The sequence below is a fragment of the Nyctereutes procyonoides genome, unplaced genomic scaffold, assembly GCF_905146905.1.
Source record: "Nyctereutes procyonoides isolate TBG_1078 unplaced genomic scaffold, NYPRO_anot_genome, whole genome shotgun sequence".
Classification (NCBI taxonomy): Eukaryota; Metazoa; Chordata; class Mammalia; order Carnivora; family Canidae; genus Nyctereutes; species Nyctereutes procyonoides.
In genome coordinates, this window is record NW_026575135.1 from 818,122 (window position 1) to 834,772 (window position 16,651).

Sequence of the window (16,651 nt, forward strand, 5' to 3'; positions counted from 1 at the left end):
GAATGTTGCGCAACCCTGGGAGGATGATTCGACCTCTGAGAGGGGTCTTCCCTGGGCCCAGAAAGGAATTTGAGGCCCCCATGTGGACCCTCGAGTGCGTGCAGGGGACCGCGGCTTTTCCTGAAATCCGAGCGGCGCCAGGTAAGGAGAGGAGGCTCGGCTGCAGAGATGCCCCCGTGAAATATTAGGAGGGGTGGGGGCGACCGGGACGACCGGCTGGGGGCCTCGAGGCCGGAGAGCCCTTACAGCGTCCTGGAGGCCTCGACGGCGCAGTCGGCTTCACGGAGAATCACGTCAGCGACGTGGACGACAAACTTGGAAGCCTCCTTAGGGGGCAGGAGAAACCAGGCTAAAGGCGGACGACACGGGGCGGCCGTAGGCGCGACGGTGGGTGTGGAAGAGCGAGGCCGTGGGCCCAGGGCCGAAGTTAGACGCGAGCGAGCAGGGCCGAGGCCCCTTCCTGCCCGAGCCCGTGGGAGCCCCCCGTTTTGATAACTTGGGGGTAACGTGTGGAGAGCCCGGGAAGGGAGCAAAGCAGATGACGCGCGAGGACCAGGAGGGAAGCAGCGTCTCGCAGGCCGCCCAGCCAGGAGCAGCTCGGGCTTGGCCTCAGACGCCCGGCGTCGCCGTCGCCGCGGCCCGGCTCCCTTCCAGTCTCCACGGCCTCTCGCAGGACGACAGGGGGACTGCGACGGCAGGAAGGGGATGGGGGGAGGTGAGATGGGGTAAGAGGACGGTGAGACGGGGTAGGGCGGGGGTGAGACGGGGCTCGCGCAGCCCGTCCTCAGGACTGCAGGGGCCCCACGGATCGCCGCGCAAGGACCGGGCCAAGGACGGGGCCGGGGCCGGGCAGTGGGGGGCTCGAGCTCACTCCGACGGGCGCAGGGCTCTGGGGCAGCGGCCTTGCCCACCCCGTTCGGGCCGCGTCGAGCCAGCGTCTTGGCCCCCGGGGTGGAGAGACCCGGAGGGCGTCTGGGGCCCCGCGGCCGGCGCTCCAGGACGGTCGGGGTGGAGACGGGAACGGAAGCCGAGGGGCAGATTGAACCACCAGCAAAGTGTGTTCAGTGCAAGAAGAGGTTGCAGGGGAACCACCCGGGGAAGTGGACGGGGGGCGACGGGGGAGCTCGGAGCCCAATCGGAGGGGATCGGGGGTCCTGTTGCTGGCCGGGCCCCCCGCTGGCAGTTGCTTGACCCCCCACAAGGATCTCGTGTCCCAGGAAGGCCCAGGCCCCGCCCCACATCGTGGAAGGGCAGGCGGCCTACTGCAGGCCTCCCGCCAGGCCGTCCCCTGCCCGCGAGGGGAGCCTCGAGCCCTGCGCCCCCGAGGCCCTGACTCCTACGGGGACTCAGCGATCAGTCACCGGGACTCCAGGCTCCGCGTGCTCGCTCCCCTCCTGTCAGTAAGGACGGCCCCCTCCCCCCCCCACCAGGACAGGCTAATTGGCCCCGGACGCTCCGTGTTTGGAGATCGTGCGATTAGGCTAACGTACAAATTCAATTTCCGCTGCCCAGATTCAGTTCTGCTCTAATCAGAGCGATAGAAGCCTCCAGTGTGACGGCGACAGGGGTGACTCTTTTTCTGGCCGTTTCAGTGTGTCCCCCCGGCACTTCCCGGGACGCTGAGGCCTCTGGGCGAGCTCGGCTGGGCCGTGGGAAGACGGGTCTGGAGGAGCTTCGGGGTCCGGGCTGCTCCCCGCGGAGCCCGGGCAGGCCTCGGAGCGGTGCTCGGGCGAGCTTGGGACGCGACGGCCACTAGTGTGGGAGGGGGCGCCTCCCCCCCCCGCCCAGCGGGAGCCACCCTGCTCCGCACCCTGCCAGGCCTGGGGGCCCGGGGTGGGGGGGGGCCCCGGAGGCAGCATGCGGGGCTCGGGCGAGTCTGGGGCCAGGAGCGCCCCCAGTCTCCTTCCGGATTCGAGGGGCCGTGACCGCCGCCGCCGCCCTACTCATTCCCCTTGCTGAGCCGGAGGCTGCGGGGGCCCCGCTCCCCGGTCGTCTTTCCCGCCTCCAGCTGGCTTCAGGGAGGGCCGGCCCCTCGTTCCCACCCTGGGGGGGACCCGCACCTGGAGCAGCGTCCCTGCGGCCCGGCGTTGGCCTGGACAGTGGCCTCCCCCGGCGCTGGCCCTGGCGTCAGGGCTGCGGCTCCACGGCTGCGACCTGTGCACCGTCACAGAGAATTTGCGAATTTGGCACAATCCGCCCTGGCCAACCCCATTCCATTATTTGTTCCTGGACCGCGGGACCCCTGGCCGCGCTCTTGGGCTGCCCCATCTGAAGTGAAAACCCGGGAGGCCGAGGCGAGCACACTCCCTGCCTCTTCTGCTGCTGAATATTTATAAAGAGCTGCGTTTCGGCCCAGGAACACCCACGGTTTACTTGCTGTTCATTTGCGTCGTGAACTTTTTTTTAAATAGTAATTATCTGTAAAAGGTCAAATATTTGCTTTATCTATATAATTCAATTTCCCAAAGGCCTTTGGGATTCAAATTAACGCCCTTGTAATATCTTCATTGAAAAGGAAGATTAATTATGCTTACATGGAACCTAATTTGGCTTATCAGACCTTTAATATGGCTGTGATCGTGAATGCATTTAAATTTAGGATTAAGCGGGCGATCCCGGTCCCTTATTTGGGAGACTTTTAATATTTGTCATTATTTTTATGCATATCATTTCTCCCGCCTGCTCAGGAAAATTAAAATGTCGGTTCTGAAAGAAATAAACATTATGTATTGACATTGGTAATTATGTTTTGGTATTTAAGGACGCATAAAGAGCTGCACACGGGGCCTCAAATATAAATCTGCAGTTAATGCCTTCAGATGGAAACCGCAGCTCTTTTACCTGGGAACAGGCTGCCCCTGGGGTTGCTTCCTGGTGTCGTCAGGGGTGGCACCTCGGCCACTAAAATGACTTTTATTGGCCCTGAAGGATGCTCTCAGTTCCCCGGGTGAGTGGCCCCGGGAAGTCTCGGCTTTGGGTCAGGAGCCCCAGGCTCCCCTTCGTCCCTAACGTGCTGCGTGATCGTGGTCGTTACAGCCCCCCCGGCCCCCCCGAGCCCCAGGTCTGGCCTTGGACAGCAGCCCCCCGAGTGCTCTCTCACCCACTCTCAGCTGCTCGCTGGCGGGGGCTTGTCGGGGGGCTGCACCCTCCACCTGTCGGCACGGCTGCTCCCTACAGGCTTTGACCCCGAAGGAGGCCCCCGGCTCCCTGAGGTGCCAGGGGACGTGAGCCGGAGGGGGGCTTCGTGTGGGTCACTCACCGTCCCAGATCCTGGCAGCTCTCACCCAAACTCGGTGGCTTCAGGGAAGAGGTGTCGGTTCCTTTCCAGGCCCCCCGGTGTGGGCCGTGCCGTTGTGCCGCCCGGGCTGGAGCGGCTGGTCTTGGCTGGGCTCGTCCCCCTCGGAGCGGCTGGCCGCCGGCCGGGGGGCTCGCGGGTGTGGCCAGGCCTGGGGGGCTCCACGCACTGGCTCCCTCTCCGGTCCGACTCCCCCAGGCGTGTCGTCGCCGCAGGACGGGAGCCGGAGGGCGGGGGCAGAGGTGTGCAAACGCGCGTCCGGGCTCCTCCCTGCACCGGGGTTGCTAGTGTCCCACGGGCCCCTGCTAGAGGCCGGGGCGGGCACGGGGCCGGTGACGCGTCAGTGTCCCACAGGCGACGGCCTGGCCCTGCCACTCGCCAGCTCCGGGACCGGAGGGCACAGGGCCCGACACCCCCAGCCTCAGCCCCTGCCCCCGTCGAGTCGGGCAGAGACCGCCGAGGTTTGAGTGAGAGCAACGCGCCCTGAGTATCAGTTCGGGTCCCCGGCGCCCAGGAAGGCGGCGACCGAAGGTTCAGGGATAAACGTCCAAAGAGGAGCCGGTGGGCCTGTTTATAAGAACGGAAAACCAGAAAGAAAACGACGGAAACGTCCATCAGGTGCCTCGTTAGGTAAATCAAGGCACGGGCACGTAATAAAACGCTTTTCAGCCCTTAGGCCAACGGATCAACCGAGCGGCATGGAGGGGTGTCCAGGGCAGATTGTTGAGTGCAGAAAAGCAAATTTCAGCACAACTTACAGAGTATGATACTCCTGGGTGTGCGTGTGCGTGCGCGTGCGCGTGTGGGTTTATTCCTGTTTATAGGGAAACGGTGTCTGGAAAGCTACGCCCCAAACTGTAAGTAGCAGCACTCAGTCCTTCTCGATTGTTTGAATCTTTTTTTTTATTTTAAAGATCACATTTATTTATCCGTGAGAGACACACAGAGACACAGAGAGGCAGAGACACGGGCAGAGGGAGAAGCAGGCTCCACGCAGGGAGCCCGACGTGGGACCCGATCCCAGGACCCCGGGGTCACGCCCTGGGCCCAAGGCAGACGCTCAACCCCTGAGCCCCCCAGGGGCCCCTATTGTCTGAATCTTTACGATGAACATACATTACTTGTGAAATAAAAAAAAGAAAAAAAACAGAAAAAAGTTTTAGGCAAAGAGCTTAAAAATGATGGCTTTTGGGTTGTAAGTCACCTGGAGAACTTGCTGAAAACCTGTAAAAACGATACAAAGTACAAACTGGCGTAAAGGCGACGACGGCCACTGTGTATTGAGGACTCGCTATGCGCTCGGTACCCACAGCCTCCGTCTACCAGAGCCGGACGGTTGGCGGCGTCCCCATCTCCCAGGAGAGGACACTGAGGCCCCGAGTCGAGAAGCTCCCCAGCGTCGGCCTGCACCGCCTCGGCTCCTCGGGCCCTGCGCTTGCCCTGCGGGGTGTGGGGCACACAGGGTCCCCGTGCCCGGCCGCCCGCCGGGGGGCCAGGGGTCTCCGGCCCAGGTGCCAGGGCCCCGCCCCGCAGCCGAGCCAGCAGGTCTAAGAGGAGACCCGGGAATCTGTATTTCATTACGGGCTCCTGCGGCGGGCAGCCTGGGGTGAGGGTCTGCTGCCCTAAGTCCTTTTATCCTTGTCCAGTGGGTCGTGGGATGGTCACCCCATCCGGAGAACTAACCAAAATGTAGACTGTGGCCACCGTCGGCATTTGACAGATAAGGAAACTGAGGCACAGGGGGAGGACGTCGCTGCTCAGGGCCCTGGAACTATTAGTGGGACGGCAGCGTCGGCCTGGCCCCGAGCCTCCGCCGCCGTCCAGTGCCCAGGGGGTGGCCTGGCGAGGCCCTCGGGGGTGACAGGGAGGGGGGACAGTCCTGAAGAGCCAGAGGCCACCCTCGCTAGTGGCAGCCAGCGGCCTCCACCCCGTGACCCCGACCTCTGGGGGTGTCCCCTCGGCCGTTCCCTCCCAGGCGCTTCGGACGCTGCCGCCGCGGGGAGCTGTGGCCGGACTGACACCGTGGTCCCTGCGCGCTGGGGGAGCCCCCGCCCCGGCGACCCCCAGGATCCAGCCCAATGCAGTGGGGCGAGGAGCGGGCCCTGGGGCGCCTGAGTGGCCCCGTCCTGTAAGCGTCCGGCTCCCGGGTTCGGCTCAGGTCGTGACCCCGGGGTCCTGGGTTCGAGCCCCGCGTCGGGGCCCACGTGCAGTGTGGCGTCCGCTCCGGGCCCTCTGCCCCTCGGCCCTTCCTGCTCGTGCTCTCGCTCCTTGTCTCTAAAATAAGGTGATATTTCTTAACAAAAGAAAAGCAATGGGCCCGGGGGGGGGGCGGGGGGGGCTGGTGTCCCGGCCTCCCAGCTGCGGGGACCCGGGGGTCTTACCCTCTCCTCGTTTTCACTTCGCTGCTCCTCGACCTTTACGAGCGACGTCAAGGCAGGAGGTTCGCGTGGGCAACGGCGAGAGGCGGTGGTCCGCAGAGCTCGGCGCCCTGATGTCAGCCCCTGTGCCCCCTGCCCCCCACCCTTGTCCCGCGCAGGCTCCTGGGATCTGTTCTCAGCTCTTGCATTTTGTTTCATTTTTTGTGTTTTGTTATTTTTTGTGGCAGCTGTGATGGGACGGACACACACCGCAACGAATGACCTACACCCAGGGCCGCCGGGGGCTCAGCGGTGGGGCGTCCGCCACGGGCTCAGGGCGTGACCCCGGGGTCCCGGGATCGAGTCCTGCATCGGGCTCCCCTGCAGGGAGCCTGCTTCTCCCTCTTCCTGGGTCTCTGCCTCTCTCTGTGTGTGTCTCGTAAATAAATAAATTAAAAATCTTAAAAAAAAAAAAAAGAGGGATCCCTGGGTGGCGCAGCGGTTTGGCGCCTGCCTTTGGCCCAGGGCGTGATCCTGGAGACCCGGGATCGAATCCCACGTGCATGGGGCCTGCTTCTCCCTCTGCCTGTGTCTTTGCCTCTCTCTCTCTCTCTCTCTCTCTCTGTGACTATCGTAAAAAAAAAAAAAAAAAAAAAAAAGACACCCAGGCCGACACCCGCCCCCGAGGCGCGGCCCGCGGCATCCCGCAGCTGCGCCGTGCGCTCCCCATCCGCATTCGAACATGTTCGTTTTGGGGAAGCCAACGGTGTGGGCCTCGCCCGGCCGGGCCGTCCGTGCACCCTGCGTGCAAGCGGCGCCTGGCGCCTGTGCTCGTCTCCCCGGGCGTGTGCAGTGGCTTCAAGCCTCACCCGCGGGCCCGTGCGTCCCCCGTGGGGGCCGAGTAATACGCCGGGGTTCCGCTCGGTGCAGAAACAGACCATCGTTCGCTTCGTTTTAGGAACATCGTCCTCTCCCCGCTCCCCAGGGCCTTACGGGCGCCAACGCTCAGCACGGCCGGGGTAAGGGCCGTGAGCGGAGACGGCGCGCGAGGAGGTTTCCTTAGAGAAAGATCACGCGGTGGGGGCGTGACGCCGCAGGAGCCTCGAGGCCGCTCGTGTCGGAACTGCCAAGGGGAGAAAGCGCCTCGACCCAGAACCCGGGCTCCGGCGAGATCGGTCCGGGCAGTGCTCCCGGCGGCGTGGCCCTGCGGTTCCCGGTCCTGGCCCCAGAAGCCCCCCGCGGCCTACCCGCGAGCAGCTCTACGATGCCGATGCCGTGTTCCGTGAACCTTGTACTTTGGTTCAATGAAGCCGGAGGGCCACGGTGAGGTTTGGCTCTGAGCTCCCCAGCAGCCAAAGCAAAGAGGGAAAGAAGCATCTACAGCTTCTTCGCTGTTGCCCAGAGAAGTCCTAGCGCTTTATTTTAAGATTTTATTTATTTGACAGAGAGCGAGAGCGAGAGCACAAGCAGGGGGCAGCGGGTGGAGGGAGGCGAACACGGGTCTTGATCCTCAGGGGTGGCCACAGGAGCGGAGGGCGGGTCCTCCCGGCAGAGCCCCGGGCGCCCTGAGAACTGGGACAGGGCCTGCCCTCCTGAGTGTCGGGGAGACGCTGCTCCCTGCTGCACGCGCGACACCGTCCGGGTCACCGCCTGGGGCCACGCTGCCACTCCCCACTGCTGGCCGTCATGCCCCCGCCCCCGGGCAGGCGGAGCGGTGCCCCTGAGGGCAGGGGTGCAGGGGCGGGAGGGCTGGAGCCGGCGGCTCCCCGTGTTTGCAGAGCCTGTGGGCTGGGCGGGCTGCCCCGCGGGGAGGGACGGGCACCTCCTGCTCGGCCTCGGACACGTGGGCCACCGCGGCGGGGGGTGGGGGGGTCACTGCTGCCCAGCCCTGGAGCTGCGCGACACGGTGGGCGGCCTCGGCTCTGGCTGAGCAGGGCCGGGCTCCTGGTCTCCACACCCCACGGCCCAGCATGTGGCCCCAACCAGCTTCCCTGTTGCTGGGCCTCAGCGTCTCCCGGGACACTGGGATGACGTCCTCTGTCCGCTGCAACAAGGGGTGATGTGCAGGTGCCGCGGGCTGCATGAGCACCCAGTCCTCTGCGTCCCCGTCCTCCGCGTCCCCCGTCCTCCCGCCTCCCCAGGCTGTGCTCTCCGCTCGGCTCCCGCCCCTCCTCCCCTCGCTCAGCGCTCCCTTCCCATTTCTGGGTTAGGGCACAGATGCCACCTCCTCCAGGAGGACGTCCCTGATGGCCCACCCCGCTGCCCCCCCCCCCCAGGCACCTCCACCGCCGGCGTGAGGGCAGCTCGGCCTGACTCCCCGAGGCCTGCGGGAAGCCGAGCGGCTGCAGTGGAGCAGGGCCCGGGCCAGGGCGGGGCTGGAAGGCTGGCACCTCCGTGGGCGGAGAGAGGCCGGCGGCGCGGGCCTGTGTCGGCTCCCCGGGGCTGGGGGCCCCCGCTGTCCTCGGGGCGGGCACCCCGCGCTCGCACAGCCCACCCGCTGTTGCGTCGGGTGGGGCGGGCCGTGGTGGGACTTGGCAGGTGAGGAAAGCGCCGCCCGGCAGCCTGTGTCCGAGCCCCAGGGAGCGGGAGAGGACGGCACTGCACCCCGGGTCCGAGCCGCGTCGTGGGGAGCCCCACCGTGCGGGTCCTGCGTGGGGAGGCGGAGGTACCATCGGGGGAAAGCGGCAGAGGGCGCGGGGGCGGGATGGGGAGTTCAGGGCGCTGACGTGGCCCCAGGTGCCCAGGGTGGGCCCACACACCTGGCCCGGGCCGAGCTCCCCATGAAGGCACCGACAGGCACCCGGGGCACCTTCCTGAGAGCAGGCTGGTGGGAGCCACAGGGTGGGGGGACACGGCCTGGCGGGGTCTGCTGGGTGGGGAAGGCCGGATGGGGACCGCGGGGGGGACGGTTGGGTGGGGACGGTCAGGAGGGGACCAGTGCTCAAGCCCCTGACCTGCACCCACTGCGGCGTGAACCCTGTGGCCTGGGAACTCGGGGGATGCAGGAAGGTGGGGGGTGGTAGGGAGCTGCACCCCAGGACCTGCCCCCGTGGGCGCCCGGCCTTCAGCTCCGGTCCCCAGCTGCCCGGCCCTACGCCCACCTGTCACCGCCCCCTCCTGCCTGCGACACCCACAGTGCTAGGAGCCCCGCCGCACCCATCAGGGCCCGGGGTGCAGGGCACACGCTCCTCTGTCCCCTGCTCCGGGCCCTGCACCTGCCCGTCGCGCCCTGGGCTCAGGGGTGCCCCTCTGGCGTTTTGGGGAGCACATGGGTCAGCGACCCCCACTCACTGGTGCAGAGAGAGCTGCATGCGGCCCTGGGGAGGGACTGTGCTGGCGCCGTGAGCCCGGTGACACCGACACCGACACCGGCACTGACACCGGGGACACCGAGTCACACGCTGGAGCTCGGGCGGGAAGGGGCGACGCGGGTTGGAGGCCACGTGGGCTGTGCGAGCCTGAGGGTACCTGCGGCTCCCGTGCGTGCAGCTCCACGTGGGGCCCTCGCCAGGCCCGTGGGGTGTCCCCTGGGGTGCCCAGCCCCACCCCGCCTCCCCCCGCCCGTGTCCGTCCCCGTCCCCCCCCGTCCCCCCACCGCTCTTCCTTCTGCGCCCTGCTGGGCAGGTGCGAGCCTGGCCGCGTCCCTTCCGCGCTCAGGACGGGCAGGGCTGCCGCTGTGCGCACCGGGTCTGGCCCCCGGCCCTCGCCCCGCTGACCCCGGGTCCGCCTCGCCCGTGGGGTCTGCCCCGCCGGGGGTCGCCGCCTTCGGGGGCCTTCCCTGGGCTTCAGGATCCGGCCGCGCACCCCACTGTGTGCCCCCCTCTGGCCCAGCCCCGCAGCCCCCACTGCGCCCTCGGCGTCCTGGGCACTTGGCACCGTAGCCCCAGGTTCCAGGCCCGACCCGACCCCGCGGCCCCGTCTTCCCCGGCGCCTGTGCCCCACGAGCTCCTGCTGGGAGGCGGCCACGGTGTGGGGTGACCTGCCCGGCCCTGCCGAGCCCCCCCCCCGCATCCTACAGGCCCCACCGGCCGCAGTCGGGACCCCTCTTCTCTAGGTGAGAAAATGCGGGCACGGAGCGGGCGCGGGCGGCCACCACCCTGGGCGGGCACAGGAGCAGGTGCCGCGTCCGCTGGGAGCCAAGCAGAGGGCCGGCGTGGGCGGCGGGCGCCTGGGGACTCGGTCAGCCGGGGAGGCCGGGAGGCTTCTGGGGGGCACAGCGGAGCCAGGGCCTGATCCCAGGCTCCCCACCTCCCCGGGGCACCTGCACCCTCAGGCACCCCGCTAGGCCTCTGAGGCCGGGAGGGGCGAGGCTGCACTGCGGGGAGGGTGGGGGGTGGGCTGTGGGGATCCCTGAGCCGCATCTGGGGGACAGTGAGGGGCTGCGGTGGGGGTGCCGGGGAGCCGCCACGGAGCAGAGGGCAGGGCCCCTCCCTCGTCCCCTGTGTGACCTTGGCTGGCTGCAGGCGGCAGGCAGGTTTGCCAGTGGTGTCACCGGGAGGTGGCTGCGGTGGGTGCACCGTCCTCCATCCTCCATCCTCCGCCCTGTCCTCCAGGAGGGCCAGGGGCGCGCCCCGGGGTCCTGTAGGGAGGGGGGGGTGGCTGGAGCCGCCGCCGGGACTTCCACAGGGGGTCAGTGTAACATTAAAGTTCCTGCACCGCTGCCCTGGCGGCGAGGCCCCGCGGAATCTGGAATCCGTGGGCAGGTTGGGTTTGGAGCCCCCCCCCCCCCCCCCCGTCAGGTGCGCGGCCAGGTGCGCGGCCAGGTGCACTGGGGCCAGAGCCGCTTCAGACCCACCTTGTTGGTTGGTTTCCTTTTTGGGTTGGGCTTTGGGGGCGCAGGGGAACTTACTGAGAAAGTGGCTCCCCGTGACTCACTGGGGCGCCCTCCTGTCCCCCCTCGAGGCCACCGGCGCAGCCCCTTGTCGGAACGGCCTCCGCCGGCTGCTCTCACGTGCGAGGGGGGGGTGACCCCCAGGGCGACGCCAGGGCCCCCGGGAGCCCCAGGACGACCGTCCTCTCCCATGAGCCCGCGCGGTGTGACTTTCTGCTTCGTGGCCGTGGAGCAACTGAGACCCGAGAGGGGTCCGATGGGCCCCGGTCCTTGGGGCGTGGGCGGGGCCGCCAGGTGGACTCTGGGTGGGCTCCCCCCAAGGGGCCTGTGACTTCCGTGGGACCAGCCCGGGGGGATGCCATCGGCCAGAACTGTGAACTGTGGGACTTTGTCGCGGGGGCTCGGCGTCCCCCCACGGTCCCGGCCAACCTGGGGGCAGTGGTCTCGGGAGTCACAGGTGGGAGGCCCCAGCGGGAAGCTCAGGGGCCCTCGGCCTGCAGGTGGAGGTCCGGGCCCGGGCTGGGGCCTCCGCACTCTGCCAGCGCGCCCCAAACTCCAGCGAACGCCAGAAACTCTTCAGCTTTTACGAAACGTCAGTCCCTGAACCCCGCTTCCGGGGACCCCGACACCGGGGGTTGGGGGCGGGACCTTTGTAAACAGACTCCCCCAAGGCATTGCGGGCACCTTGTGGTCGGGGGCCCGTGGCCACGTGGGGAGCCCGTGACTATGGGAGAGCCCGTGACCGTGGAGGGAGCCCCGTGACCGTGGAGGGAGCCCCGTGACCATGGGGGAGCCCCGTGACCATGGGGGGAGCCCCATGACTGCATGGGGAACTCCGTGGCCTCGTGGGGAGCCCCGTGGCCTCAGCAGTGCCTCCCACTCCGTGAGGCGTGGACGCACCGAATGCGCATCGGTGGGGTGCCCGGCCCGGGCGCGAGTGGGCGGCTGTCGTGCGGCCGAGGGCCGAGAGGCTCCCTGTGAGCCGCCTCCCGCTGCTGCTGGGGACGGGGACGCCGCTCTCGTCCCGGGCCGTGGCTGACCCCCCCCACACCGGGGCACACCGGCTGCCAGGTCTACAGCATCCTCCTGGCCGTCCCCTCCCAGGGGACACGCGGCTGCTCAGCCCTTCCCCGTGTCCCGCGTGTCACAGGTGGGGTGTCCCGGAAGGGGAGGACGGGGTGTCCCCAGGCCCGGGGGGGTCCCCACAGACCCGCGGCCCTAGCCTCGCCCCTGATGTCCCAGGGTTGGGGGGAGGGAAGGGCGAGCGCTCAGGGAACCCAGGTGACCGGGCTGGTGGCCCCGCGTCTCTCCCGCGCCTTCTCCGGAGGGTTTCCGCTCCCTCCTGAACCCCGCCTGCCTCCCGAGCTCCCTAAGTATTTTTAATTAGGTTTCCCGAGCAAAAGGAAGTTTCCAAAGTTAATTAAAAGTCGTCTCACTGAAATTGCGTAAAGGCAGATTTTGCTTCTGAAAAATTAAATTCTGGTAATTAAACTCCTGTCTCCAGGTAAGGATTGCGGTGGGCTCTATTCATGCACCAGGAGAACCTGGGGGAGGGTCAGGCTCCCACCGCCGGGCACCGCCCACCTGCCGCCGCTCGCCGTGTCCCCCGCGCCCCCTGGAGGCGTCAGGCCGAGGCCGGGACCGCAGGGGCGTGAAATGCAGGCGTCGAGCTCGCCCGGGTTGTGGGCGCAGCGCGGGTTCCATCCTACTCACGCCTGTCACCTCCCTTCCTGTCGCCCCCTTTCCGCCACGTGACCTCGAGCCACTGACCGGAGGTACCGGCCGTGTGTGACCTCACGGAGGAGACGCGGAGAGCCGGCCTGGTCGCCCTGGGAGACAGAGGCCGCCCCGGGACCCCACCTGTGGCACAGGCCGCAGCCGCCCCGAGGTCTCCCGTGAGTGACGTCATCACCCTGCAAGTGTCCCCCACTCGTCAGGGCGGCCAAGGACGAGGGGCCAAGGACGAGGGGCCCCGCGGCGGTGGGTGGTCGTCCCGTGAGCCCCGAGGCCCCGGCTCTGCCAACCCCGGGCAGGTGCCTGTGACCAAACCCATGCCAGGGCGTCCCCTGAAAAAGACATCGGTGCCCGTGCAGTTCCCCACGACTCCTAGGAGTGCCGGGGCTGAGACGCGGTGACCCACTGCTCGCGACGCCCGCACGCCCCGCGCCCCGCTGACCCTGAGGCTGTTTTCTGGTTTGTCGCTGGGTTTTGTTTCTTTCTTTGTTCTGGGTCTTAAATTCCAAATACGAGCTAAGTTGTGGGGACCCGAGTGCCCGGGTCCAGGCCGGTGGGGACCCGAGTGCCCGAGCCCAGGCCGGTGGGGACCCGGTGCTTGTGGAACGGGCCGCTGCGCTGCGGAGGTCCCCTGGGTGCGGAGCCGAAGCCCAGCTCCCTGTACTGGCCGAGCCCGGCCGTGGCCGAGCCCCCCGCCCCCCCACCATGTCTCTGGGCTTCGGTGTTTCACGTGGATCCAGGAAGCAGCCCCGGGGGTCCCTGGTCGTCCCCCACATCGGGCCGGGGCTGGGGACGGATTCCCGCCCTCCTGCAGGGGAGGGTGAGGAGGGCGAGGCTCCGCCCGTGGCCGTGGGGAGGCGCCTGGGAGGACCTGGGCCCTGGGCCCCACGGACGCGTCGGGTTCCGGCCGCGGACAGACGGCGACAGGCGCTGGGAGGGTGCTCAGGGCGCTCGGGCTGCTCAGGGCCGGCTCGGGAGGTGAACCCGGGGCTGGAGGTCCCGGGGGGGGGGCGAGTCTGCGTGGGGCGCACCTGTTCCCGGGGCGCTCAGGGCCTGACGGCGCCCCGCTGTGCCAACGGGGAAGGCTCCCCCCAAACACAGATTTTGTCCGAAGGTGCACAGCCTGGGAAGACGCTGTGCTCCGTGGGAGCGGCCGCCCCCTCCCTCCCACGTTCCCTCCTGCTCCCGCCCTCTCTGCTTTCTCCTCTCTCCCAAGGTGTGGGGGGGAGGGAAGGGGTCGCAGGTCAGACCTCACAGCGTCACCCTCGGAGCCACCTGTGACCTGGCGTCATGGCCCAGCCTCGGGATGCTGGGGGCTGCGGGTGGGACTGGGTGGGGGGCCGGGCGCGCCTGGAGCGGTGAGGGGGGCTGTGGCCTCGCTCCCACAGCTCCCAATCCTCCAGCTGCCCCAAGGCCCCCCTTTAAGCCACGGCCTCCTCCCCCCACCCTCCCCACCCGTGGCTTTGGCAGAGGCCGCTGCCGGGACCCCTTTTAAAAACTCCTTTCGATGTGACCCCCTCGCCCTGGGAGCTCCTGCTCCTGCTCCTGCTCCTGCTCCTGCTCCTGCGTGGGGCCGAGCTGCAGGGGCGGCGGCACCACGTGGGGCCTGACCCCTCTCAGCTCCCGGTCGGTCGGTCTCGCTGGGGCGGGAGAAATGGTCCCTGCTGACAGGAGGCTGACGGGGAGGGGACGGAAGGGACCCGGGACACCAGAGGCGAGTGTAGTAAAGGTGGGAGGGGGCGGTAGGTGCTGAGTATGTGGGGTCTGCTGGGCCGTGACCCTACCAGGCCGCAGCCCCCACGGTCCTTCCTCGGCCCCAGCCCCCTGCCCAAAGCCTCTCGGGGGCTCCCGAAGACCCCGTGCACCTGTCAGCCCCTCGGGGGCGGGGTTGGCAGGACGAGCCCCAGCCCCTTAGCTCTGCCCTCCGTGTTCTTCAGCTCCCGGGGACCCCGTGTCTCCGTCACCTCTATCCCTGCCCCGTCCCCGAGCTGCAGACACCCCAGCCCCCCAGCACCTGACCATCCCGGTGCCTGAGCATCCCCGGGTGCCGTCAAGCACGCAGGATGCCCCTTGCTTCCTTCTGAGCCTCCGAACCCCTCCTCGTCCTCCTCCAACCTCATCCGTTGGGTGAAGCACCCCCGTCCCTGGCACTCGGGGCGCCTCGGCCGCGGGTGGGTGCCCTGGGCAGGGAGGGACGCGGTGAAACGCGAGGGCTGAGTGTGCTCCGTGCCGCGTCGGCTGCGTGACTCTGGGCAAGTTCCTAACCTCACTGAGCCTCACGTGGGCACGAGGACTGTGTCCCCCCAGGGCTGTGGACCCCGTGTGCGGGGAGAGGCTTAGCTGGTGCCCGGAGCTCGCACGGAGGGACGGGAGCTGCTGTTACGCCACAGGCCGCGGCGGCTGCACTTTCTGCCTTTGCCTTCCCTTGGGCCTCGGCTCCGGGGTCCCTTGCCCTGGGGCAGCGGGTTAGCGACCCCTTGCCTGGGCACGACCCTGCGGAGGCCACGCTCGCGCGGCGGAGGCGAGGTGCTGATGTGCCGCCTCAGGTCCAGGGGAGGCCCGTGGCCGTCTCCGCTCCCAGCCCAGGGCCCGTGGGCACCGCGACCCCGATGTGCCTTCCTCGGACGCTCGGTCCCAAGAGCGGTCTTGCAGGGGTGGGGGGTCGGACCTCGAGCCCCGGGCCCCCCTCCTGCTGTCATAGCGCCTCCGGCTTCCCAGGGTCTGGGCTCCTGCTCCATGGCCATGCGGGTGGGGGCCTCCCGGGGCTCAGCTAAGGGCCGCAGCGCTTCCTGGAGGGCGTGTGGGTAAGTGTCCCCTCCCTGCGCTGAGCTTGCCTGGGGGGACAACTGAGGTCCAGCTGCTGCTGCTTGTGGCGCTAAGAGCAGCCGGGTGGGGGCGAGGGTGAGGGTGGGGGTGTGGGTGGGGGGGGGGCGGGGTGGGGGTGGGGGGAGGGTGGGGGTGGGAGTGGGGTGAGGGTGGAGGGAGGGTGGGGGGGGGGGTGAGGGGGGGGGGGGGGTGAGGGTGGGGTGGGGGGGGGGGTGAGGGTGGGGGGGGGGTGGGGGTGGGGGGGGGGGGGGGTGGGGGGGGGTGGGGGGGGGGTGGGGGGAGGGTGGGGGTGAGGGGTGCCGGGCTGCGGTGGGTGGAGTCTGTGTCCAGGTGGGATGAGGAGGACACGGCACAGGCGTCTTGCCACGTGGGCCGGGAGGGGGCGGCCTGGGGGGAGGACGCGCGGGGAGGTGCACAGTTCATGCCTTCGTTCAGTTCAGTTATTCACTGTTCGCGTCTAGGGCAGTTTGCTCTCCACCCGTCCTCTGCCGCTCCATTCCCTCCCTCCCTCTGTCCCTCCCCCTCCCTCGCCCGCCCTCCCCCTCTCCCTCCCCTCCTCCACCCCTGTGTCCCTCCCTCCCTCCCTCCCTCCCTCCCCCCATAGCACCAGTTGAAGGTAGGGAATGTCACCCCTGTTGAAGGGAGGGCAAAGCGGGCCCCAGGACGGTGACACTCCCGCTGCCTAGTGGGGCGGTGGCGCCTGGGGACTTCTGCGTCCTTCTGCGAGGACCTGGACCGTGGTCCCCCCTCCCCGGAGGCAGCAGTCGCCTGCTCCGTCCTTGCCCCAGGCCCTGGCTCAGGGCCCCGCCGGCCCTCCCTGGCTGCTGGCTGACCTCTGTGCTCACTCAGATGAACAGACCGTGGTGCGGCCTGTGCTCAAGATGCGCCAGAATTGTGGGACGTGGGTGTGTGCCCCGGGGGCCCTGGCGGGTGGGTGGCCCAGGGCAGCCACATGGAGCTGGGGGCAGACGGCCACACGCCAGCCCGCGCAGGGACACGGCGGGCTGCCGGCACAGCACCTGTGGCCGCTCCAGTGAATTGGTAACAGGTTCGCTGGCGGCACCTGCTTTACCTGCCAGACGGATGCTCCCCGACGGGACCACGAGGCCGGAGCCGTCACCCCGATACAAAGGCGAGACGAATGCCCTCTCTAGGTCTCTCGTTCCACCAGGAGGATGAGATCCTAACTCACTTCGGAGCCGGTGATGCTCATTTATACCGTGCGGGGTGTGGCCCTCGGACCCCCTGCCCGGTGCGCCCGGCTGCGCAGGCCTCGCCCCCTCCCCGGCCTTCCCTGGCCGCCGCTCAAGTCACATCTACCCTGTGACGCTGACACCCGGCCCGGCCCCGTGGTCGGGGGGACACAGAGCTGGGTGCTCTCACGCCTTGGCCACTGAACGGGTGGCGGCCGGGAAGCTGGGTGCCGTGGGAACCGGCTGCGAGGACCGCAGTCCCCTGGGTCTGCGTCTCGGCCCGCGAACGTGCCTGCGACGCCGGGATTACCTTCCAGGCTTCCCAAGCGGTCTGCGTGGAGTGTCGACGCAGCGCCCGGTCCTCGGGCACACCCGGCCCCTCGGGGAGCCCCGGCCTGACTGTACGCGGCGACCT

General features: G+C 68.4%; 1 protein-coding gene across 1 annotated transcript; it reads right to left on the bottom strand.

Moving 5' to 3' along the window:
- Positions 1 to 242: 242 nt before the first annotated feature.
- Positions 243 to 10,675, bottom strand: LOC129494945 (collagen alpha-1(III) chain-like). Its single transcript, XM_055302203.1, has 14 exons — positions 10,528 to 10,675; positions 10,101 to 10,231; positions 9,678 to 9,781; positions 9,248 to 9,583; positions 8,809 to 8,901; positions 7,933 to 8,214; positions 7,475 to 7,853; positions 6,646 to 6,775; positions 4,619 to 4,842; positions 3,285 to 3,862; positions 3,101 to 3,207; positions 2,061 to 2,154; positions 616 to 686; positions 243 to 349 (listed from the first exon to the last, which is right to left on the bottom strand). Exons 1-14 carry the CDS (start codon positions 10,673 to 10,675, stop codon positions 243 to 245), a joined length of 2,784 nt encoding a protein of 927 aa, XP_055158178.1.
- Positions 10,676 to 16,651: the final 5,976 nt, after the last annotated feature.